The 26,418-nt window shown below is 35.4% G+C and overlaps 2 protein-coding genes across 4 annotated transcripts in view; both read left to right on the forward strand.

Moving 5' to 3' along the window:
* Positions 1-4,532, forward strand: part of LOC107599243 (contactin-associated protein-like 2) — a 40,735-nt gene extending 36,203 nt beyond the window's left edge. For all 3 annotated transcript variants that reach the window (XM_016290781.1, XM_016290779.1, XM_016290780.1), the window contains 2 exons: positions 1,335-1,409; positions 3,402-4,532. In XM_016290781.1, coding sequence (XP_016146267.1) covers positions 1,335-1,409; positions 3,402-3,601 — 275 coding nt within the window. In that variant the 3' untranslated portion in view covers positions 3,602-4,532. The remainder of the gene's footprint in view (positions 1-1,334; positions 1,410-3,401) is intronic.
* Positions 4,533-6,586: 2,054 nt separating this feature from the next.
* Positions 6,587-24,037, forward strand: LOC107599244 (cullin-1). The gene is made up of 22 exons (XM_016290782.1): positions 6,587-6,836; positions 9,540-9,834; positions 9,912-10,089; positions 12,202-12,369; positions 12,464-12,514; positions 12,600-12,690; positions 12,805-12,968; positions 14,284-14,446; positions 14,542-14,672; positions 14,766-14,873; positions 15,676-15,782; positions 15,861-15,909; positions 15,995-16,126; positions 18,115-18,232; positions 18,322-18,398; positions 18,483-18,614; positions 19,266-19,358; positions 19,450-19,497; positions 19,937-20,019; positions 21,026-21,131; positions 21,303-21,416; positions 23,404-24,037. The coding sequence occupies exons 2-22, from the start codon at positions 9,695-9,697 to the stop codon at positions 23,482-23,484; spliced, it is 2,334 nt and encodes a 777-aa protein (XP_016146268.1). The 5' UTR covers positions 6,587-6,836; positions 9,540-9,694; the 3' UTR covers positions 23,485-24,037.
* The last annotated feature ends 2,381 nt before the right edge of the window (positions 24,038-26,418 follow it).

Below are 26,418 nucleotides of genomic sequence, written 5' to 3' on the forward strand. Positions count from 1 at the left end.
ACCCAAAAATGAAAATTCTGTCATTAATTACTCCCCCTCATGTCGTTGCAAACCCGTAAGACATTTGTTCATCTTCGGAACACAAATTAAGATATTTTTGATGGAATCTGAGAGCTGTCTGACCCTGCATAGACAGCAATACAACTGAAAAGTTCCCACGTCCAGAAACGTAGCAAGGAGATCTGACACAGAACAGCATACACTATTTACGTCCAGCGGATACTCTCCAAAATGGCGCTACAGGGTGACGCGGAGAAGACGAATTGTTGAATAAAGTCTTTTTTTTTCTTTTGCGCATAAAAAGTATTCTCGTAGCTTCATATAATTACGGTTGAACCCCTGATGTCACAATTATTATTTTACAGATCTCCTTGCTACATCTCTGGATTTGCGAACTTTTCAGTTGTGTTGCTGTCTATGCAGGGTCAGAAAGCTCTCAGATTCCATCAAAAATATCTTAATTTGTGTTCCGAAGATGAACAAATGTCTTACGGGTTTGAAACGAAATGAGGGTGAGTAATTAATTTTTGGGTGAACTATCCCTTTAATGTTACACCCCTAATCTATTCCTTTTGATAACATTTATTATTATTTTCTTGGTTAGCTAGGTAGTTCGTAGTTATCTTGTAATAAAAACAAAATGAAAGAAATAATCAAATAAATTATTAGAATAATAAATTAAATTTAAAATCTGTTATTAGTATTATTATTAATACATTAAAATAATAAATTTATATTAAAACGCTAAACAATTGAATCCATTTATAACTAAAATTGTACAATATTTCATATTGATATTTATATATAATATAACATTTCTAATTTAATATTTAAATAATATCGTATTATTATGTGTTATATGTTGCATACAGTTTGTATTATTTTAGTTTATTTACTTAAATATCTCAGTGTACACAGCTAAACTTCAAATGCATGGGAATATGAATTCGCTGATTTTGTCATATCAATAAAACTAAGATTGAAATTAGAGAGGGGATGAGCAATCTTGTGATAGATAGATGTGTATGTGTGTGTGTGCTTACACCCATGACACTGAGTACCTTGAGCTTTCATGGATATTTGTGGAGTATGGTGTTTGGAGCCTGTGGAGACGGCAGATGAAAAGAGCAGAAGGTTGGTCTCAGATCTGCTCCCCTGCCAACAGCAGCCCACCGACTCCTCCTGAGAGAAACACTCGAGCGTGTGCACAGATACACTCATCTGCCCACGGTGTTCCACTAACCTTCTGTACTTTATCTATGCCAAGAAATCCAATGAAAGGGATTGTCAAAGTTTAGAGTCATAAAACAGTGCTCTTTTCTCTTTCTTTCAAGCCGGTGCCCAGTTTCCATTCAACGAGGAGAGAGTCAGCCGTGATGGCGTCAACAGAGACTCTGCAATAATTGGAGGTGAAATATACTGTTCAAGTTTAATGCTGCTACACATTTTAACTTGCCTCAGTTTTTGTTTTTTTGTCAAACTGCAGTTAGGCTGTAAATATGCTAGTATGCATAACAAAACAGGGCATTAGAAATGCATGGTATCAGTGCTAACATTTTCATAAAACCTATGTCTTTGGACTGCTTAATTTTTAATGTCATGAAACAACGATTTTTTTTTTTCAAGACAAACTTTGAAGGACTTATTTTGTAAGATGGATCCAGGAAAAACTTTTACAGTTTTTATCACAAATACAGTACATTTAAAGAATGTTTTTGGACTTTATAAAATGTGTTTTATTGTTTGTTGAATCTGTATCTTCTATGATGATATGGCAATAAATTTAAATACAACCAACCAGCAATTATATTTCTTAGGCCAACGATTAATTTTTCTTAGGCTTTGACATCTTATCATTGTTGTAGAACATTTCTAAACTGATTTTAATGACGATTCATCATTACAATCATGATTTTAATATCATTGTATAAAGAAATGATATTAATATTTATCATATATTCTCATATAAAAATGTAATATAATAAATATGATTAAAGGGTTAGTTCACCCAAAAATGAAAATTCTCTTATTAATTACTCACCCTCATGTCATTCCAAACCTGTAAGACCTTCGTTCATCTTCGGAACACAAATTAAGATATTTTAATATTCTCATAGCTTCATAAAATTAAAGGGTTAGTTCACCCAAAAATGAAAATTCTGTCATTAACTACTCACTCTCGTGTTGTTCGAAACCTGTAAGACCTTCGTTCATCTTCGCAACACAATTGAAGATATTTTTGATGAAATCTGAGGGCTCTCTGATCCTCCTATAGACAGCAAGGTAACTACCACGTTCAAGGTCCAGAAAAGATGATCGGCAAAGTAGTCCGTGTGACATCAGTGGTTCAACTGTAAAGTTACGAAGCTACGAGAATGCTTTTTTGCGCAAAGAAAACAAAAATAACGACTTTATTCCACATTTTCGTCTCTACTGCGTCAGTTTGGATGCGCGTTCACAACAGTATCATGATGCGAGCGTGTGGCGGCGCTGACCCAGATCCGGCGTGATGACGTATAACGAAAAGATGATCGGCAAAGTAGTCCGTGTGACATCAGTGGTTCAACTGTAAAGTTACGAAGCTACGAGAATGCTTTTTTGCGCAAAGAAAACAAAAATAACGACTTTATTCCACATTTTCGTCTCTACTGCGTCACTTTGGAATGCGCGTTCACAACAGTATCATGATGCGAGCGTGTGGCGGCGCTGACCCAGATCCGGCGTGATGATGTATAACGCCGTTATTTTTGTTTTCTTTGCGCAAAAAAGTATTCGCGTAGCTTCGTAACTTTACAGTTGAACGAAGGTCTTACGGGTTTGGAACAACACGAGAGTGAGTAATTAATGACAGAATTTTTGGGTGAACTAACCCTTTAAGGTTGAACCACTGATGTCACATGGACTATTTTAACGATGTGGAGGGTCAGAATGCTCTCGGATTTCATCAAAAATTTCTTAAGGTCTTAGGGGTTTGGAACGACATGAGGGTGAGTAATTAATAACAGAATTTTCATTTTGTGGGTGAACTATCCCTTTAAAATAAGTACAATTCACCCATTAAAATAATATGATATAATTTCATCATGTTTTATCATTGGTGTAGAACATTTCTACACTGACTTTAATGGTATGATTCATCATTACAATCATTATTTTAATATCAGTGTCTAAATATATAACACTAATATTGATATTATATAATAATTAAAATTATATAAATATTAAAATATTAAATAATGTAATAAAATATTAAAATATCAATATAATAAACATTATTAAAATAATTAGACTGCAATCTTTAAAATAATATAGTCTAATTTCATAATAGTTTATCGTGGGTGTAGATCATTTCTGATTTATCATTACAATCGTGATTTTAATATAATTTCTCGCTCATGTAGGCATCATCGCAGTGGTGATTTTCAGCATCCTCTGCACGCTGGTGTTCCTGGTGCGTCACATGTTCCATCACAAGGGCTCCTACCACACCAACGAGGCCAAAGGGGCGGAGTCTGCCGACTGCGCTGATGCAGCCATCATCGTGAACGACCCCGCCTTCACAGAGACCATCGACGAAAGCAAGAAGGAGTGGTTCATTTAGCCACACCCCCTGGAAGGGGCTTCGGTCTCTCACATGAGTACCCTGAGGGATAATTTAAAAAGGTCATTCTGAGATTTTTGAGCGGCCAATGTGAAACGGACACTTGGCAGGTCCATTTGGACCACGTCTGTGCACTGACTGGCATGTCTGTTCTGTAATTATTTTGTATGTACGTGAATACAGCACAAGGACTTCTGTGAGATCAAATTCATCCCATGCACACGGCAGGCATATTCCATATGGGATGACGGTAAATAAAACAAACAACTGATGCATAAATCATTGCAATACTGCTGATCTGTTAACAAATGTGTGTTCAGCAAACATGAATGCACCAATACTCCAATAGCACAAAACGGAATGTGTACAGAATGATCCATAATTATGTTTCTGATAATGACATTTGATTGTATTTAAACATTTTGTTGTCAGCATCTTCAGGACAATAATATATTGTAGCATGGTAATCAGCCAATGGCATTCTGAATCATTCATCAATGTTAATGCAGCACTTTTATATCTCATGGTAAATGTTCTTTATAGTTATCAGAATTCAGTGTTATTTATCTGTTTCTCCATAAGTGCTTGTTCGAACTCTATGGAAAACATGGAAGGCGTTTTAGATGGGTTTTTATAAGGAGATGCTCTTAAAAACATGAAAACTCTAGATAGAGAGTTTAGTTCAGATGTGTTCAGTAGTAAACGATCATGAACGGTCCATTTGCTCCAGTGTCTTTTAATGTGCCTCAAAGGTTCAAGGTTTCTTCTGGCCAAGCATGGATTTTGTGATAGATTTGATGACCTTTACATGTTAATATGGAAGAAAGATGACTTTTTTGTGTGTTTGCAGTTTTAAAGCACTGCTCATTTGAAATCAGCAGCACAAATTTACGTATAAACCATTTTTAAATATTGTCATCATTGTGCTCAAAGGGATAGTTCACCCAAAAATGAAAATTTGATGTGTATCTGCTTACCCCCAGGGCATCCAAGATGTAGGTGACTTTGTTTCTTCAGTAGAACACATGATGATTTTTAACTTTAACCGTTGCAGTCTATCAGTCGTATAATGCATGGCAATGGTAACAAAATCTATGAGAGTAAAATAAGCATGCACAGACAAATCCAAATTAAACCCTGCAGCTCGTGACGACACATTGATGTCCTAAGACACGAAACGATCGGTTTGTGCCATTTTTTACCTCTAATACACCACTATGTCCAGCTGTCTTTGGGCGCGCACACGGCATCCGGTGCGTGAGGTGTGTACGCGCTCTGGCGTAGTTTGTTAATGGGTGTGTTGATATCCAGCCGAAGAGCAATCAACCATCACTTCAGGCGAGCAGGCTCAGAAGTTGGGAATACGTGGAAAGTCACCACTCCCGAATGAGTTCGAATGAGAGAACGTAATATTTTAGTTTTAAGTCAGTTTGAACAATCCGGATAAGCGCAAGTACCATTTTGATTAGCCGTCATACCTACAATGACTGTGCACTGTGTAAACAATGAGTGACGTATACGCGCGAGAGGTCACTCCGGCGCTTGTGTAAACAACGCCAGAATGCGTACACACCTCACGCACCGGATGCCGTGCGCGCGCCCAAAGACAGTCTCTGGCACAAACCGATCGTTTCGTGTGTTGGGACATCAATGTGTCGTCACGAGCCGCAGGGTTTAATTTGGATTTGTCTGTGCATGTTTTTTTTACTCTCATAGATTTTGTTACCATTGCCATGCATTATACGACTGATAGACTGCAACGGTTAAAGTTAAAAATCATCATATGTGTTCTACTGAATAAATAAAGTCACCTACATCTTGGATGCTCTGGGGGTAAGCAGATAAACATCAAATTTTCATTTTTGGGTGAACTATCCCTTTAAGTCATTTTTTATTTCTTAAAGGGACAGTTCACTCAAAAATTAAAATTCTGTTAGCAATTACTCACCCTTGTGTTGTTCCAAACCTGTATGAATTTATTTTTTCTGAAGATATTTTGAAGAATGTGGGTAACCAAACAGTTGATGGTCCCCAATGACTTCCATGGTATAAAAATAAAATACTATGGAAGTCAATGGGGACCATCAACTGTTTGGTTACCCACATTCTTCAAAATATCTTCAACAACACAATTTTCATTTCTGGGTGAACTATCCCTTTAACTATGTCTGAATCACACATTTCTGTATTAACATGGTCTCATAAGAGTTTGTTTTCTCCACTCATGTGCATTACTAACAAAAGTATTATTCAACCATCAGATAGATTACAAAACCTGGTTTATAATAACGCATAATGATGATGTTGCTTTCTGTAAATGTTGAGTTGTTCCATTAATTATTAATGTGTTTAATGTGTCTCCATGCATTACCAATATATCAATTGGTCTTTTAAATGAACATAATTGCTTATTTATTAAGATTCGTCACATCAAATTTACTTTGCGATTTTATTATAAAGTAATGCAATCATTTGTTCTTGTGTTCTCTTTTGAAAATGCTCATGTGTATGATGAAATGTCTTTTCATGTTGAGGGTTGTTAAGAAAGTGATGCTCCAATAATGAACACATTGCAAATCTCAATAAACAACTGAATTGTTTTTGTAACAAAACAAAAAAAAGCCAGCTGTGTTTATTAATATGGCCCTCTCATTATGATTATGATCATGCATTCCAGTCTTATAGAGGCCGGATCCTACACTTTTTGTGATTGTATCTATTTACCTCTAAAGTCCGCTTTTAATGTTAGTCAAGATTTCTTGCACCAAATTGCTTAGTTTCAGTAAACAGTCTGGTTATTTAATATCTAAATGTATGTCTACATTGAACTATTCATTCGGATTCTGTAATGTACGGTGGTGGTGCATGGAAAAATGATGGTATCATATAGTAATACAATGATACTTTGATACATATACGAAATAAGATGATTACCATATATGATTATTATCACAATTATTAATTACTCAAGCGGAACCTTCGACCACAGCCGCTGTTTTCGAGCGGCCCGCACGCGGACGGAGCTCGTCGCTGTTTCCGGGGGACCGTGTTTCCGTGAGCACGCGCTGACGGAGTTTTTCTGTGTTCGTTGTTTCGGCGTCGTTCTTTTTATTTTATTAGTAATAAACAACGTTCGCCGCATATGTGTCACACATATAAAAGGGGATATTGTTAATCAGGATCTGGAGCGGTGTTGGAGATACATGTTTATGTGTGTCGTTCTTTCTGGATGATGGTAAGAGCGCGAGATTAGCGGTTAGCTTTAGCTTTAATCCTGAACACAAACACACAGCGTTAATAGCGCTCATTAATATATTATTATCATAAGTACTACTGCATCATGTACTTCTTTTCTCCTGACTTGTATTATCGGATCTCTAGGTGTTTTACAGAGTATCTGTGGTGTGTTTTGAGGTAAGGCCTCAGCAGTCAGATTGTATTTACATGAAGGACATATAATTATTAAGCAACTTTTAATTCTGTGCGTGGCATTTTTGATGGTGGGAGTGACTGTTATACTGAAAACATCAACATTAGGCTCAGGTCCGAGCACAGTGGTAGCTGGTGACACATGAATCGCTCTCACTGGCTCTGCTGATGTGGTTGCACATGATGAACTCGACAAAACTACATCGCTCACACTGTGAGAAGTGAAGCTAGCTGTCCAGTGTTGACCTGTCGCTCCCTCTGAGTCGAGGACAGGCTCCCGTGAACATCATGCAGTGAGGGTCAGTCAGATGAGGAGATTGTTAGAGATCAGCAGACATCTGGAGGGGCAGAGATGAGAATTCAGAGTTTAGCAATGAACTTGATGACAAACAGGTAATAATTGCAGCATTTGTTTGAACCATCATTTCTATATATGTGTGTGTGTGTGTATATATACACACACACACATACATATAATTTTATCTATTATAGATATATTTATTATATTTGTAATCACCTTTTTCCCTTCAACCCTCTACGGACACCTTGGCAATTGAATCGCCATTGGCTAGTACATTTTTTTTTGTTTACTCGCCAGACTGAAATACTATACTAGACTATATATATATATATATATATGTATGTATGTGCGTGTGTGTGTTATGCCATTTTACAAACATATATAATGTTTGTAAAATGGTACAGCTTTTTAAATATCTGAAAGTACACTCTTAATATCAGTCAGTCAAGCATTATAATATGATAATCAAGTATTATTTAATAATAGAAGTTTAATAATTAGAATTAAAACTTGGTAACCATGAACTTAGGACTGGTGCTGGTGCATTTTTTGGTAATTTAGTGTTCCTGTAAAAAAAAAAAAAAACTAATAAGAACAATATAAAAACGCTCTAGGGATTAATGAGCTATTGGATTCATGAATATTAATCAGGTTGTGTGCGTTCGCTCGAACCGATTCGCTGAAATCAAAACAGGGACGATAATAGGTGAGCGCCAGCCAATGAGATTGCCGTTTAGTTCCGCCCACTACAGGAAAACCCGGCAGTTCTTAAAAGCTGAAGAATTCTAAAGGAACTGTTATTTTTACAGGAAAATACAACAAAGTATGTCGTTTACATATAGCGCCTCAATTCTGCATGTTATGTAAGACTCTCCCTCGCTCCTTCTCTTTGCGCGTGTGAGAGAAAGCGACGGCGAGGCCTTCACACTAGAGTTTACGGTACGCCAAACACAGGTGCGCTGCGCATCCATTCAGATGAACTGAAAAATATCAGATCGCTTGACGGAGAGAGAAACTCTGAAGCGCTCAGTCAGTGTTCTGTGAGTTCAAATATATCTGTGCTGATCATATACTCAGCCTCCAACTCACACACTGGCGAGTAAAATCTGAGAATTGATTAGCAATTGGCTAATATTAGACATCATTTAGTCGCCCAGAGTGAAGATTTAGATGCATATGCGAGTGATTTACTCACAATGTAGAGGGTTGGCCCTTTAAAAAGATCTATTATTTTTATGTACGTGTAAATATATATATACACATTTTTTAATTATTTTTTGATGAATGCAATGTTCATTGAACAGCGTTTATTTAAATTTTGTGTGAAATTATAAATGTCTTTACTGTCACTTTTGATCAGTTAATGCATCATTGCAGAATAAAAGTATCAATTTTAACTTTTTTTAAATCATACTTACCCAAAACGTTTGATGGCAGTGTATCACATTTTCCCAAAAAATATTAAGCAGATAAATCTGTTTTCAACATTAATAAAAAAATGTCAAAAACATTTTGACTTCTTTCAAAACATTAAATTATTCCCTGTTCTTGAAAGATAATTATTTTTATCTATAATAGACAGTTTTATTAGTTTGATATGTTTTATATATATATATATATATATATATATATATATATACACATATACATATAATCTATTATATTGTTTAATCTATAATAGATACAATAATGCAAAATCTGTTATAGATAAAATAAGATAATTATAATATCTATTACATATTATGCTTGTGATACAAAAACTCATACTGCATTAAAGTGAATGCATGATATAATTACCATGTTCAGCTGTTCAGGTCTTGTTTTGTAATTATTAACTGATTGTAAGTTTGAGTCTGGATTTTCTGCTGTCCCACACTGTAAGTCACAAACAAACACTGTTTGTTTGCTTGGTACAGCACCGGCTGCGGCTCAGAGCTCCTAGAGTTGTTCCTTGAGTTGTTGCTTTGGATATAAGAAGGGAACCCCAGGATGAACAGTAGATTCCATAAAAGGAATGTTTATCCCAGGAAAAACTACTGCTGCTGTCTTTTTGATATAGAGCAACAGGATCGTCATCTGATAGCAGATTCCTGTTAGTTTTCTGTCATTGTTGGATGCAGACTACACTCGAGAGACTCGTTTGCTCAAATGTATTCAGTGCTACATGATTCCAACAGACTGTGTCTGTCTCTTTCTTGTTCCTCACAGGTTTCTTTCCTGTCTGTCGCTGTTCCCTGAGGGTCGCCTCTCCTTGTCCTCTCTCACCACTTGACCCTATGGAGGAGTAGCTCTTGAGTGACAGGCACAGGAACCAATCAAACATCAGAAGGAGCGTCAAGACGCGCAGCGGCAGGGCCGAGAGGATGTCGTCTAACAGAACCCAGACCCCTCATGGTCTGAAGCAGATCGGGCTGGACCAGATCTGGGATGATCTGCGGGAGGGGATCCAGCAGGTGTACACCCGCCAGAGCATGGCCAAGTCACGCTACATGGAGCTCTACACGTATCCTCAATTGCATTTATAATTTATTTCAAAAAGGCATCCAGTGTCTGTTGTGTCCTTAACGTCCTGATTTTCAGGCACGTGTATAATTATTGCACTAGTGTGCATCAGTCGAATCAGGCCCGCGGTGCAGGTGCCCCTTCGTCCAAACCTTCAAAGAAAACCCCCACACCTGGAGGAGCTCAGTTTGTGGGGCTGGAACTCTACAAGAGATTGAAGGAATTTCTGAAGAATTACCTTACAAACTTACTGAAGGTACATTACAAAAATAAATGTGTTTTGACACTACTGTTCAAAAAATGATTTTGAATTTAGTCTCTTATGCTCACCAAGGCTGCATTTATTTGATTGAAAATACAGTAAAAATAGAAATATTGTGAAATATTATTACAATTTAAAATAACTGTTTTCTATTTTAATATATTTTAAAATATAATTTAGTTCTGTAATGGCAAAGCTGAATTTTCAGCATCATTACTCCAGTCTTCAGTGTCACACGATCCTTCAGAAATCATTCTAATATGCTGATTTGCTGCTCAAGAAACATTTATTATTGTCTATGTTGCAAAAAAAACTTTTTTTTTGTGGAAACCATGATACATTTTTTCAGGATGATTTCAAAGTTCAAAAGAGCAGCATTTATGTGAAATAGAAATCTTTTGTAACAATATTAAATGCCTTTACTGTCACTTTTGATACATTTATGTGTCTGCTTGAAAAATCTTATTGACCCCAAACTTACTATAGTAGACCTTTTGTAATATTAAAAGGTACTTCACCAGAAGTAGTCAGTATCATTGAAATGTTGTTATAGTTTGTATTAATAGTTAGAATTATTTTCGTTTCATTTTTTTTTTGCATTTAAAACTTTTAGCAATTTTGTGGTGTGTTTGTGCCATTTCTTATTAATATGTCTATTTTTATGAATTTTATTTTGGTTTTAGTTATTTTAATGCATCAAATTAAACTAAATAAAAATGAGAAGTTGTCTTGGCAAGTAGCTGAAATTCAAGTAACAATGTTTTTTTTAATGGTTTTAGTATTAGTTTACCATACCTATTAGTAGGGATGTAACAATTCACTCAACTCACGATTCGATTCAAGATTTTGATTTCACGATTCGGTTCGATTCATGATTTTTAACAAAATGAAATTTAAGACAAATTATAAATTAAATGTGTCCTTTTATTATTGCTTGGACAAAATGCTGCACGTTTCTTTGTGAAATTGAAATATAATAATATACTAATATAGCACTAATATAGGTTTTGATTGATTCTATTGTCCTCATTTGTAAGTCGCTTTGGATAAAAGCATCTGCTAAATAAAATTTAAATATAATGTAAATGTAAATAACAAAACGAAATACAAATTTTAAAACAAGCCCCAAATCAAATAAATAAGTAGCACAAATAACATAAATCTCTTCATATAAACAAACTAAGGCTTTGTCTGTGCTCTTTCCATTTAAAATGAGAGGCAACCACTGCATTTTAATCATGATCCAAACAAAGATGCTGCATACATGAGACATGAGCAGTTTTTAAATCTAAATTAGATTGTATAATTTCGAAATTTGAAGCAAAAACAGAATGATTTGACTACAGTTTTGTGAAACTATACATAAAAAATATCTGCATGAAACCGAAACAGCAGACGAGCTGAATGAGACGCAGATTCACTCTCTGCCAGCAGGTGGCGCTTAAAGCCTTTCCTTGGTTTCCGCTGTAAACAAAGCAGCGCTGCACTTATGAACTTTAATATGCATTATACAGAGGCAAGATGAAAAGAAAAAATACCATCTATACTTTTCTAAAGACAGTAAGTTCCCCTCAGACATGCATTCATATAAACTCCTACCCCTAAATGAATCATGATTTGTTTAGCATCTCAACCGATTTGAATCTTCACAACCGGCTCGCGGTTAATCGTTACATCCCTAGTTATTAGTCTTGTTCATACAAGTAACAAATCTTTTCACCAGAGTTAGATTTGTTTCTGAACAAATGTTCTTAAGGATCCATTGTTTCACCCAGTGAATCAGATTCACAACATTTAGCCCAAAAGATTCAGTTACAGCACCATTCACTGGGCAGATTTGTTCAAAGCACATTTGTTCATGACCAAAGTGAGCCTATATTATTACTTATATTTATTCAATAAAAGTTGCTAACAAATTCACTAAGAGACTCTACAAGTAGTGCTTAAGTACCATAAACATTGTGTCCTCAATAAAACAACTAAGTAGATGCTTTGTGAACAAGCTTTGGACCAGTTACAACAACTTCATTCAAGTACACCTTATACATTTAAACTCTCAGTGAACAAATATTTTTATTTATATATGTTTTTGACTGTTGTCCTCAGGATGGAGAGGACCTGATGGATGAGAGCGTTCTGAAGTTCTACACACAGCAGTGGGAGGATTACAGGTTCTCCAGTAAAGTGCTCAACGGGATCTGTGCTTACCTCAACCGCCACTGGGTGCGCAGGGAGTGTGACGAGGGCCGGAAAGGGATCTATGAAATCTACTCTGTAAGCGTTTCTTGCTTTTCTTCTGCATTACAGCACAATTTCAATTCATAAACAATTGTACATCTTTTTTTGTTGTGTGTGTGTGTTTTTCCAGCTTGCTCTGGTGACGTGGAGGGAGTGTTTGTTTCGGCCTCTGAATAAGCAGGTAAGATTGGAAACAGGAAATGCGTCATATTGGACGAGGTGAGAATAACTCTAATAAATTTCTTTTTTGGTACCTGTGTTCTTAGGTCACAAATGCAGTATTGAAGCTGATTGAGAAGGAGAGGAACGGAGAAACCATCAACACTCGACTCATCAGTGGAGTTGTGCAGTCCTATGGTGCGGCATCGTTTACGTCATGATGGATTTCACTGCTTGTTTGTTTGCATCTGTGATACATGGCGTTTAGAAGCTGTGCAGTTCCTCAGAAATGTTTCTCTCCATCTCTCGTAGTTGAGTTGGGTCTCAATGAGGACGATGCCTTCGCTAAAGGTCCCACTCTGTCCGTCTACAAGGAATACTTTGAGACTCAGTTCCTGGCTGACACCGAACGATTTTACACGAGGGAAAGCACAGAGTTCCTGCAACAGAATCCTGTCACTGAGTACATGAAGAAGGTGAGGCCAAAATAGCAGGACATGCTTTAAAAAAAGTAAATCAAAGCTTGTGCACTTCAATAAATGTGTAGGTGTTGGCGAGAAGGGCTGGGTGATTTCTCAAATATATTTACAGTTATTTTGTTGTGTTAAATTTAGCAGCATTGTGAATATTGCAGTGATCTTACAGCACTTTTATTTGGCCAGTAATGTTTTTTTTTAAAGATTGTGCAAGTCTTTTGACTTCTGAGTATGAAGGCTTTATGGGATTTTCATTTTAATGGTTGATTGATTGTTGATTTCTTGATTTATGATGTTTCAAAAGAGTCTGAATACAGGTTATATAGATTTGGGGAAGCCCAGTTAATTTCAATGAACAAATTCTACTTAATAATGTTTTGGTAAAAATCTTATATAGGTAAGTATTTTGTAATGATATAAGAGCATAAATATAATTGTATGTTATTCAACAAATATAATTCTTCATTGTGCTCATTTAGTTTGCAAAGAGGCAGAATAAACATCAAAATAATTTTTTTTAAGAAATCATCAAGATTTTTACTATATTTTATATCTGCTTGCCTTTAATGTCTGTTTGGTCCAATTGATTGTTGGTTTGATTGTAAAATAAATAAGTAAATATATAATAATAATAATAGGTTTTTAATAAATACATGCATGTTGGATATACACTACTGTTCAAAAGTTTGGTGTCAAGTCAGTTTTTTTTTTTTTTTAAGTAATTAATGCTTTTATTTATCAGGGATGAATTAAATTAATCAAAAGTGACAGTAGACATTTATAATGTTACAAAATAATTTTCAACTAAATGCTGTTCTTTTGAACTCTCTACTTATCAAAGAATCCTGAAAAAATTATCATGGTTTCGACAAACAAATATGGAGCAGCACAATTCCTTTCAACATTGATAATAATAAGAAATTATTTTTTGACTAGCAAATCAGCATATTAGAATGATTTCTGAAGGGTCATGTGACACTGAAGACTGGAGTAATGATGCTGAAAATTCAGCTTTGCATCACAGGAATAAATTACATTTTTAAATGTATTAAAATAGAAAGCAGTTATTTTAAATTGTAATAATATTTCACAATATTACTGTTTAATAATACTACAGCCCTGGTGAGCATAAGAGACGTTCAAAAATCTAAAAACAAATCTTATCAAACCCAAACTTTTGAATGGTGGTGTATGTCAAACATCATGAAAAATCTGAAACTTTTATTTTAGAATTTATGATTTTATTTACCTGTATCACCCCATCCGAGTGTGAAGTTGTAGGGTTGAGCTGTGTGTGTGTGTGTGTGTTTTGCAGGCTGAGGCTCGTTTGCTGGAGGAGCAGAGGAGAGTGCAGGTTTACCTTCATGAGAGCACACAGGATGAGCTGGCCAGGAAGTGTGAGCAGGTTCTCATCGAGAAGCACCTGGAGATCTTCCACACAGAGTTCCAGAACCTTCTGGACGCAGACAAGAATGAAGGTGTGAACCACTTGAAAACTCAATGTCTGTTCATCTGTACATGAGTCCTTCCGATTGAAATTCTCAACTATAATTTATTCTTTCTCTCCATGTAGATCTTGGCCGCATGTACAATCTTGTGTCACGGATCACAGACGGATTGGGAGAACTAAAGAAACTTCTGGAAACGCACATTTTTAATCAAGGCTTGGCAGCCATCGAGAAATGTGGGGAGTCTGCTCTCAATGTGAGTCTGTTGTACATCATGCTGTCAAGATCATCATGCTTTAGATCTGATCTTTCTGACAGTACATGTTTTAACCGCTACGAATTCTTGTAGGAACCCAAAATGTACGTCCAGACAATTCTGGACGTCCACAAGAAGTACAATGCCCTGGTGATGTCAGCGTTCAACAATGATGCTGGTTTTGTGGCTGCTCTTGACAAGGTATGACCATCTTTTCAGTTCTGTTTAGTCAAGATTGAATTAGTTGTAGTAATGTTACCTGTTGAACTTGATTTAACCTGTCAAGTTCTTGTATGTCTGTGGGCTGGTATCCTGATGCCTGTTGTCTCACAAATTGCTTTTTAGACTAGGGTTATTATCATATAAAACATAAATAAAAACATATTTGTTATCTGAAATAAACATTAACTGAAATTATTTATTTATTTCAGCTAGTTGCCAAAGGAAAAATTTAGTTTCACTAACTAAAAATAATAACAAATAATAAAGAACCATATAGACATATGAAAAACCAAAAATACTAACGATGACAAAAACACAGTAGAATCACTAAACTTTTAACTAAACAGAAAATGTAAAAATAAACACTGAATCAAAATATTAATAGTATCTCGGTGATATTAAAATAACAGTAGTTCAGTTTGAAGGGCTAAAATAAACTAAGATTAATAAATAAAGAACACTTGTTTGGATATTATTTTAAATGGACAAAAACAAAGAAATTACTTAAACTTTAACTAAAATTTTAGCGTAAATTTAAAATAAAAAAATAATCTAATTCAAAAACTATAATAATATATATATTTTTTTACTATTTTTTCACTCCTTTGAGTGACATGATCAGCTTTTCTGAAGGACAATATAGTTGGGGTTTTTTTCATGTCTGGTCATATTTTATCTTAAAGGAATAATAAATGAAAATTGTGCTTATAGAAATGAATCCTGTCTTTAGGTCTTGCTTTTAGATATTGAAAGTATTCAGACGTGTTTTCTCTGTGTTCAGGCTTGTGGGCGCTTCATCAATAATAATGCTGTTACTAAGATGGTTCAGTCCTCCAGCAAATCTCCTGAACTGCTGGCCAGATACTGCGACTCTCTGCTCAAGAAGAGGTGTGTGCTTAGACACACTGTAAATGTGTTATTAAATCCCCGTGCTGAATCTAATCGAACCTCTGTCTGATATTTCAGCTCCAAAAACCCAGAGGAGGCGGAACTTGAAGACACTCTGAATCAAGTGGTGTGTTTTTACAAAATCTGATTGCAAGATTTAACATAATGCCTCTGTTTTGTCTTTGTATTGATCTTTTGTTCCCTTTTTGTAGATGGTGGTGTTCAAGTATATTGAGGACAAGGACGTGTTCCAGAAGTTCTATGCGAAGATGCTGGCCAAGCGTCTGGTCCATCAGAACAGCGCCAGCGACGATGCAGAGGCCAGCATGATCTCCAAACTAAAGGTGCAACAGTTCATCTACAGATTATGAAAATATAAACATGTTAAAATGATCCATAAAGCTTACAGTTTTTAAAATGAGCGCTAGATGTGATGTTGTAATTTTGTTCTTTTATTTTATTGCATCTCTGATTTTAAACTTCAGTAGCAAAAATGCAAATAGAGTTGGAATAATTTCTGTGAATCAGTTCAAACTGATTCAGTGAATCAGTTCATTGTCTGATTCAACAATTCAAGTGTGATCAGAAATGTTCACTTAAGTCCATGTGCTGCGTTTACAAGATACATTTTTCTAATTCTTTCTTGTTCATTTAGTGAAAATTTGTTTGAAAACAGTCTTGATTATTTATTTAAACTAGATTTCTTTATTGTAATGTCATAGTTTCTCTATCAAATCACTCACAAATTGAAATTTTTATTAATGTATTTGGCCGATGCCTTCAGTGTTATTTTAATGCTATTTATTAGGGCTGTGCGATATTGAAGAAAAATGCGATATTCGATATGCGATACGATATTGCTTAAAGTGTGTAAAATTAATTTCAATTATATTTTTAAATATTGACTACAACTTCTGAAAGTGACCAGCAGTGTTTTAGCATTACATAAAAAGTAATGTCACAAATCAGAAAATGTCATTTTAACATCAGTGTGAACAAAAACAATTAATGACACTAATTTTATATCATTGTAACTTTGCTTTCCACACACTAAGTACTTCCTATACCACAGCAAAAACTAGAGTCTGAGAAAGTTCAAACATGATTAAAGGCAAGTGAACAGTCAGGAAAAAAAAGAAATACACAATTTACAAGCATAGATAATATAAACAGTAGTATTCAGATACAGAAATTTTATAATTAAGTGTAAAATAACACTGCATAGTGTTCACTGTATGAATTAAATTTAGATTAATCATTGTTATAGCTGTTTTGTTGTTTGATTAACATTAGTGACATATTCAGCAGCATGAATTTATAGGCTACTGTCCCTTTAAATCCGACTGCATGGATCCAGTATAATGATACACATTCAATTTCTTTCTCAGCTGTTTACATTCATTTAAACATAACCGACTGTGTTTACGAGAATGATCGTCGAGACAGATACTATTGACATAATTCTGTGTGTATGTGTCTGTTGAAACATAAGGAGGAGATGCCAAAGACGAATCAACTCGGTCTGAAACGCGTCTCTCTGTGTGCGCGCGCTTCAGGTGTGTGTCAGACAGCAAGACGAGACGGCAAAGAGTTGTTTTCTGCAACTTATTGCACTTAACTCTTTTTAACATCAAGCAATTCTCTGCTATATGCGTCAAACTAAAACTTTGACCTTTTGCAACGTTTTGATTTAAGTAGCCTATCATTAAAATGATTCAGATATCGCACGCCCTTGCGATATACATATTGCGATATTTCAATATATCGTGCAGCCCTACTATTTATATACTATTATAATATTTATTAGTATTTTAAAGTAGCAGTTCTTTTTATATTTTCAGTTTTAATTTAAGTTTTAGTAATTTTGTGCTTTTGTCATCTTTATTAGATTTTAAAAATGATTTTGTTTTAGATTTAATTTATTACTTCAGTTTTAGTAATTGTAGTACTTTATTTCATTTAGTTGCCAAGGCAATATTTCAGATGTTTTTTGTGTGTTTTTGTTTGTTTTTGAATATGTAATTATTATTATTTGATTATCAAAAACAATTTGTAATAGTTTTTTAGTTTTACTTAACAGCGCTCATCCAAAGTGACAAATTGCATTCAATGTATACATTTGATCAGTTCATGCATTCTCTGGGAATTAAACCCATAACCTTGATGCATGTTGTTAATGCTATCCAAAGACATTTCAGAAAGAAAAAAAACAAACATTTTTTTTATTCAAATTTTCTATATCACCTAACCCTTGTGGTGTTCTTATGCTTGTTCATTGCATATGCCATCATCAGTGTTTGTGTCTAACACTGGTTTGGTTTGTCATTTTTAGCAAGCGTGTGGCTTTGAATACACATCAAAACTCCAGCGCATGTTCCAGGACATTGGAGTCAGCAAAGACCTCAACGAACAGTTCAAGAAGCACCTCACAAACTCTGAGCCTTTAGACCGTAAGAATGAGCTTCTCTCTTCTCTGCTGCGCTGAGAAATACTGTCGTTTGTGCTAGAAGTCCTATATAAATGTTGTGTTGTTTCCTAGTGGACTTCAGCATCCAAGTGTTGAGCTCGGGTTCATGGCCCTTCCAGCAGTCCTGCACTTTTGCTCTGCCGTCTGAGGTAATAAAACAAATATGCCTGTATGTAAATTTCTTGTTCTTTCCAAGGTTTTTGTAAATCTGTCATCTGTCTCTTCCGACGCAGTTGGAGAGGAGCTACCAAAGGTTCACAGCCTTCTATGCCAGCAGACACAGCGGCCGAAAGCTCACCTGGCTTTACCATCTGTCCAAAGGAGAACTGGTCACCAACTGCTTCAAAAACCGCTACACCTTACAGGTATGACAAGTTATGTGTGACTTGAATTCTTCAAAATATAAAATTTCAAAGAAATCTCTTCTGCTCATCAAGGCTGCATTTATTTGATTCAAAATACAGTAAAAGAGTAAAATTGTGAAATATTATTACAAATTTAAAACTGCCGTTTTCTACTTAAATGTTTTAAAATGTAATTTATTCCTTTGATTCAAAGCTGAATTTTCAGCATCATTACTCCAGTCTTCAGTGTCACATGATCCTTCAGAAATCATTCTAATATGCTAGTTTGCAGCTCAAGAAACCTTTATTATTATTATCAATGTTGATGTGCTGCGTCATATTTTAGTGGAAACTGTGATACGTTTTTTCAGGATTCTTTGATAAATAGAAAGTTCCAAAGAATAGTATTTATTTTAAATAGCTATCTTTTTTAACGTTATACATGTCTTTACTGTCACTTTTGATCAATTTAATGCATCGTTGCTGAATGAAAGTATTAGTTTCTTTCAGAAACGAAATCTTACTGACTGCAAACTTTTGAACGGTACAGTAAATTTGCTAAATATGCACTAACAGAGTTATTAATTGCATTGATATAATCTAATTGTTAGGATAATTAGTGCAATAATAGTGTATGAATATTCATCAGGCTGGTTGTGTGTGTCCATACAGGCATCTACGTTTCAGATGGCCATTCTGCTGCAGTATAATACAGAAGACGTTTATACAGTCCAGCAGCTGACAGACAGCACACAGATCAAAATCGTAAGGAAACAAAAGAGGACCATCTACAAGATCCAGATGTCAGCCAAATGTGGATTTTTGCACTCTAACAGAGCTTTTTAATGTATTTTAGGACATATTGGTGCAGGTTTTGCAAATATTATTGAAATCCAAGCTGCTGGTGAGCGATTGTTTTTAATCTTTATTTATAAAAAAAAAAAAAAAGATTCCTGCAAAGTCAACATGAAATCAAAATTGAGCCCATTTATTTGCAAATAATTACTTGACCTCTGAAACAGCTTTCCCTTTCCGCTGATGTCATCGAAGCCATAAATAGAGTTAACCAATAGGCAAACAGCTATTTAGGTGTTATTTGGGTAATCCTCCTTAATCCACTCATACTCTATTTTGCTATGGAATGCCCACTATTCATATACGGTTAATTTTCTTTAGACTTTCCAATGGAAAGACATCCTTACATTTGTTTTCTCTGAAAATCCTCAATTTACAGACATGGGTTGTGAATGTCATTTCATGTTGACTCATCAACACAGACGGATATTAAATGTAATTGTGTATTTGCAGTTGTTTTCAGTTGTAATCAGTGTGTGTCTATGCAGGTTCTAGAGGACGAGAACGCAAATGTGGATGAAGTGGAATTCAAACCCGACACCCTCATAAAACTCTTCCTGGGCTATAAAAAGTAGGTCATCTGAGTAGAGATGTAATGATTCACTCAACTCACGATTCGATTCGATTTTTTTTTAACAAAATGATATTTAAGACAAATTATAAATTAAAAGTGTCCTTTTATTATTGCTTGGACAAAATGCTGCACGTGTCTTTGTGAAATTGAAATATAACACTATAAAAATATACTAATATAGCACTTGTATATTATTGCTCTTTAGTTGGTTTTGATTGCTTCTGTTGTCCTCATTTGTAAGTCGCTTTGGATAAAAGCATCTGCTAAATAAAATTTAAATATAATGTAAATGTAAATAACAAAAGTAAATTGAAATTTTAAAACAAGCCCCAAATCAAATAAATAAGTAAATAAAATAAATCTCTTCATATAAACAAAATAAAGCTTTGTCTGTGCTCTTTCCATTTAAAATGAGGCAACCACTGCATTTTAATCATGATCCAAACAAAGATGCTGCATACATGCAACATGAGCAGTTTTTAATCTAAATTACATTGTATAATTTCTAAATTTGAAGCAAAAACAGAATGATTTGACTTCAGTTTTGTGAACTATACATAAAAAATATCTGCATGAAACCGAAACAGCAGACGAGCTGAATGAGACGCAGATTCACTCTCTGCCAGCAGGTGGCGCTTAAAGCGTTTCCTGGTTTCCGCTGTAAACAAAGCAGCGCTGCACTTATGAACTTTAATGTGCATTATACAGAGGCAAGATGAAAAGAAAAAATACCATCTAAACTTTTCTAAAGACAGTAAGTTCCCCTCAGACATGCATTCATATAAACTCCTACCCCTAAATGAATCGTGATTTGTTTAGCATCTCAACTGATTTAAATCGATTTTCAACCGGCTCGCGATTAATCGTTACATCCCTACATCTGAGTGCATCTCATCTTGCAGACAGTTATGAATCTATATTTAATGTTTCACATTTAGTGCTTTAGAATGCAGCAGAGTAAACGAATTTGTGAATATTCATGGCTGCACTGTTTTCTCCCCAGTAAAAAACTAAGAGTGAACATTAACGTGCCAATGAAGACAGAGCAGAAACAGGAACAGGAAACAACCCATAAAAACATTGAAGAGGACAGGAAACTCCTGATTCAGGTTTCATGTCCAAGTCTCTTATGCCAACCAAGCCTGCATTTATTTGATTAAAAAAACAGTAATATTGTAACATTATTGCAATTTAACAACTGTTTTCAGTATGAATATATTTTATGAGGGGAGGTGTGTTCGAATAGCATACTAAGTTTAGATGTGTTCCTCTTTGTGCAGGCGGCCATAGTGAGAATCATGAAGATGAGGAAGGTTCTGAAGCATCAGCAGCTTCTGGCCGAGGTTCTGAACCAGCTCTCATCCCGGTTCAAACCCAGAGTCCCCGTCATCAAGGTCAGTTATTCCTGTTCTACAAATCTAATCTGGTTACGGAGTTTTTACAGGGTTTCTGTGGATCTCAAAAAGGTCTTCATTCGCCCTTCTTCAAATGAAGGCCTTAAAAAGGTTTTAAATTGGAGCAGAAAGGCTTAAAGGGATACTCCACCCCAAAATGAAAATTTTGTCATTTATCACTCCACCCCCATGTCGTTCCAAACCCATAAAAGCTTTGTTCGTCTTCGGAACACAAGGAGCATACGCAGTTTGCGTACAGTGGATACTCTCCAAAATAGTGCTACGGTGACGAGGAGGAGACGAATTGTTGAATAAAGGCGTTATTTTTGTTTTCTTTGCGTACAAAAAGTATTGCCGTCGCTTCATGAAATTCAGATTGAACCACTGATGGCAGAAGGACTGTTTTGACAACGTCTTACATACTTTTCTGGGCCTTGACAATGTAATTTACTAAGCAGTCAATGGGACGGACACAAGCCCATTTTTCATCCAAAATATCTTAAATTGTGTTCCGAAGACGAACAAAGCTTTTACGGGTTTGGAACGACATGGGGGTAAGTGATTAATGACAATTTTCATTTTGGGGTGGAGTATCCCTTTAAGTTTATTAAGTCATGGCATTAAAGGCAGAGTAAGTGATTTTTCAAAAAAACTTTAGAAAACTGATTCGGGCCGAATTGCAAAACAAGCCGAGGTTGCTTTGTTTCTTCTCAATAGGTGAGCGTTGAAACGACCGTTGAAAACCATTTGAAATTTGTGTCAGCACGTCATAAATAGAACCCGGCAGCAGTTTTCTGTCGGGGATTTGTTGCGCCGCGCCGCTCACGTCCGTAGACACGGTGTAACATCGGTTTTGCTTTGTTTCACAGAACTAATCGTTGCCTGGGTTGCGTACGTATATGTGGGGCGGAGCTATCAAAATAGGGGCAACGAATCAGTTTTCTAAAGTGTTTTTGAAAAATCACTTACTCTGCCTTTAATGCCATGACTTAATAAACTTAAAGGGATACTCCACCCCAAAATGAAAATTGTCATTAATCACTTACCCCCATGTCGTTCCAAACCCATAAAAGCTTTGTTCGTCTTCGGAACACAAGGAGCATACGCAGTTTGCGTACAGTGGATACTCTCCAAAATAGTGCTACGGTGACGAGGAGGAGACGAATTGTTGAATAAAGGCGTTATTTTTGTTTTCTTTGCGTACAAAAAGTATTGCCGTCGCTTCATGAAATTCAGATTGAACCACTGATGGCAGAAGGACTGTTTTGACAACGTCTTACATACTTTTCTGGGCCTTGACAATGTAATTTACTAAGCAGTCAATGGGACGGACACAAGCCCATTTTTCATCCATTTGTTGCGCCGCGCCGCTCACGTCCGTAGACACGGTGTAACATCGGTTTTGCTTTGTTTCACAGAACTAATCGTTGCCTGGGTTGCGTACGTATATGTGGGGCGGAGCTATCAAAATAGGGGCAAGACCCTTTTGGGGTAGGGGCGTGTTTGTTTTGGTGATTTCAAATATCAACATTGGCTACCAGAAATCACTTACCCTGCCTTTAAAATTCACTACAAAAAATGAAAATCTTCCTCAGTATTTTTGTTTTCCAATACAATTGAAATGAAATAGGGTATGAAAGCGTTTCTCTTTAAATTAGGTTGATTTTTCTGAGCCCATTGTTTTAATCATAAACATTTTCTCAGAAAACAAGACTTTTTATTGCTTTTCAAAGAATATATATTTTATTTATATCTATTTTACTGGAAAACAAGACGTAACTTTTCTGCAGTAAAAGTTATGGTGGAAAAGTTGTAATTTTAAACTAAAAAAACTCAACTTTTACATTTAGAGACCATGTTGTCGTATTGTGTTTTTCTTTACGTGGTCTTAAATTTATCATCATAAAACCTGCAGAAACCCTGTTCTATCAGCACAGAAGCACAGTATAGCGCTTATATGTACTTGGGGTTGTGTTATGTTTTGCAGAAGTGCATTGACATCCTCATAGAGAAGGAATATCTGGAGCGGGTGGATGGAGAGAAGGACACCTACAGCTACTTAGCCTAAACATTTCTTCACTCCTCCACGTCTTTACTGTCTATCTCTCTCGCGCTCAAATTTTTTTTTTTAAGTTGTCTCTTGGGTAATAAATATCATTCCTCTTGATGTTTCGTCCTGGGTTGAGTTTAAAAAGCAAGAAGAGGAGAGTGTGTGCGTCAGTGAATGTGTTTGTGCGAGAGACAGACTTTACTGCTGCCCTGGACAGACCGCATTGGAAATGTACATACAAACAGAGACCTCGAGCTTAATCTCGCAAAATAAATACATTGCCGGTTTTAAAAACCCAATCAGAAATAAATCCTACACATTAAGCATGTTATTGCCTATCAGCATTTAAATGAAGAAAAAAAATGAACAAAGATGCATTGAAATATTAGCAATGAGGGGCTTCAGGAATAATTTAGGAAAAAGGTGCAATTTTAGCTGCACGTCCCAAGAACGAGCGAGTTGGACAGGTTTGTAGACGTGTTGTCTGCATTGTTACCTGCTACCAGAAAACCATTTGTATAGTGGTGGTTCACTTTTTTTTAAATGTGTTAAATAAAAGAATTAAAAGTTTCTGTATGTATTTCTGATGCTGTGGAGTCAATGCGTGGAGCAAAGAGCAGTAAGACAATGTTATGATTATTCAGTATTCAGGACATCACTATCAGACATTTTTCACGAACAGGGTACAACATACAGCCTGAAACTTCAAATGGTCATTGATATGTTGATCTCCATCCTCATGAGGTCAAAATAAATATATAAACTGTTCAATATAATATTTTATGAGGGTTATAATTTTGCTTGCAGTGTTTGCATGCAGTTTCATAACTGTAAAAAAAAAAAAAAACTGCAATAAACAAAAAATGGCACTATATACAGTATAATAAAATGATACAATTGAAAAAGTTGCAGGGTAAACTACATAAAGTTGAAAACTTGGAACGGCTATCTAGTTACCACTTAGTTAAAAAATGGTTTTTGTTAGGTTGAGTGGTTGAACAAAATTGTTTTTAATTGGTTAATTAAAATAATTTTTACTACAGTTAATATGTCAATTCAATAGATTGACAAAATTTTGATTGCTACATTAAACATTTATAGCGCATATTTACATACGTACGTTAATTTTATGTTAGATAGGCCTAACATTTTCGCTAGCATACTTTATGGATTAATTTAGCAAGCAAAACATTGGATTTGTGCCTCGAATGTTTTAAAAGAAATGTGTCTGTGTAGAAAGTGCTAATCTCTATTAAAAAAATGTATTGTACCAATTGAGTAAGTTAATTGGAGATTCGCTCCGACTGAATCATTGAATCAGTGAGTTGTGACTCGTGAAGAGGAGAATCGTATTTGAACAGATACAGCTTCATCGAAAAGAGTCGGCTCAGCAGAATGATTCATCGCGAATCATACTTATTTCGGAGCGAGTCTCGTTTTCTTCAGTGCTAAATAACGGGGAACGATGTTTTAATGAAACTCAGTAGAGTAAAATGTAATATATTGTGGTTTAGAATGTAGTAATGTCAAAGTTATATGGAAATACTCTGATGAAGTACAGTTATTTCTGGAGTTTTTGGAAGAGTGAGTGCAGCACTCTTACACGAGGTGCGAAATGAACTTATAAAATGTGTCTGATTAATTAGGTTTCAGGATAAAATCGGCGATGCTTTATATCTGTCCGCCGCGCAAGAGCTGATCTGACCGGAGAGAAACACACTGACCGTGAGCTTCAGCAACATCGAGCACTACAACCAGCAGCTCGCCACCACCACTCAAGAGGAGTACTACAGCTCAACAGCAACGGTTCTCTTTAAGAGGAAGAAAAGATATGCATCTTAAAGTTTGCCTTATTATTTGTGCTTTTTTTTTTTTTATCCCAGCTGATTTGCAAATTTGACACGTCTTGCATGCATCATGAAACAAAAAATACTTCTTATTTTAATGACATTATTTATTTGACAATATGCCTGAAATTATTTATGACTATTCGCTATATTTACAGCAACCCTGCAAAAAAAAAGTAATGTTGACTTTCAGACAGTTTGACATTTTTCTACTATTTTCAGCTGCAGCTACCAAAGTTAAAGAAAACTTACAAAATAATAGTCAGAAAACGTTTCACTGATTACCTTTGGCAAATAAATGAAGCATAAGTTGGCAGCTTTGAATTCTTTTTTTTTCTTTCAGTATCATAAACCATGGTAAATGGTCGTTTTTGAGCATTTATGTATGATGATAAATTGCGGTTTACTGCAGAGCTTCATCTTAATTTCATGTTTTCAGTGTCATCTAATGTTTATCCAGGGTTTACCCGGATCTCTGCCGAGCAGTTTGCCACTTTTCCAGAGATCATGGAAATATTCCACCGTCCAAAGAGTTTTATGTGACTTTTTCAGACTTTCCGTCTAGGCAAAAGTATGTATTTCAGTTCCAAAGTTTGTTTTGTAGGGTGAGACCTTTTAATCAAGCACTCCAACCACTTTAAAGGGCTTCTATCATGCTTGTAATTTCATTTGACTTTTATCATTGTAATTTTTTTTAATTGCAGTTTAACTTTACACCCTATTTTTGACCCTTAGAATTTTACAGACATTTCTTTATATATTATAATATACATCTATATGTACATTTCCTCTGTTATGATTGGCCAGCCTCTTTGCTTGTGAATGAGTAAGATAATTTACTCTGAGCTTTTTTAAATTATTTTTATTTTTTTTAATTATGCAACGTTTCTTCAGACTGAAGGCAAAAGGAGCAATTGGGGGAAATACTATTGTTATATTTAGCAAGTTTGTAATTTACCGGATAACAATTATGGATGATTTTGATAGAGACTTCAACAACTTTATTAGATAAGAAGAAGTTTTGTCGAAGAAGCCAAAACTCTTCCCATTCTATATCACTAAATATGTTATTCCAAAAACTCACACAAGGTAAAGAAATCTGAGA

This window comes from Sinocyclocheilus grahami, unplaced genomic scaffold (genome assembly GCF_001515645.1).
Source record: "Sinocyclocheilus grahami isolate Dianchi unplaced genomic scaffold, SAMN03320097.WGS_v1.1 scaffold263.1, whole genome shotgun sequence".
NCBI classification, from domain to species: domain Eukaryota; kingdom Metazoa; phylum Chordata; class Actinopteri; order Cypriniformes; family Cyprinidae; genus Sinocyclocheilus; species Sinocyclocheilus grahami.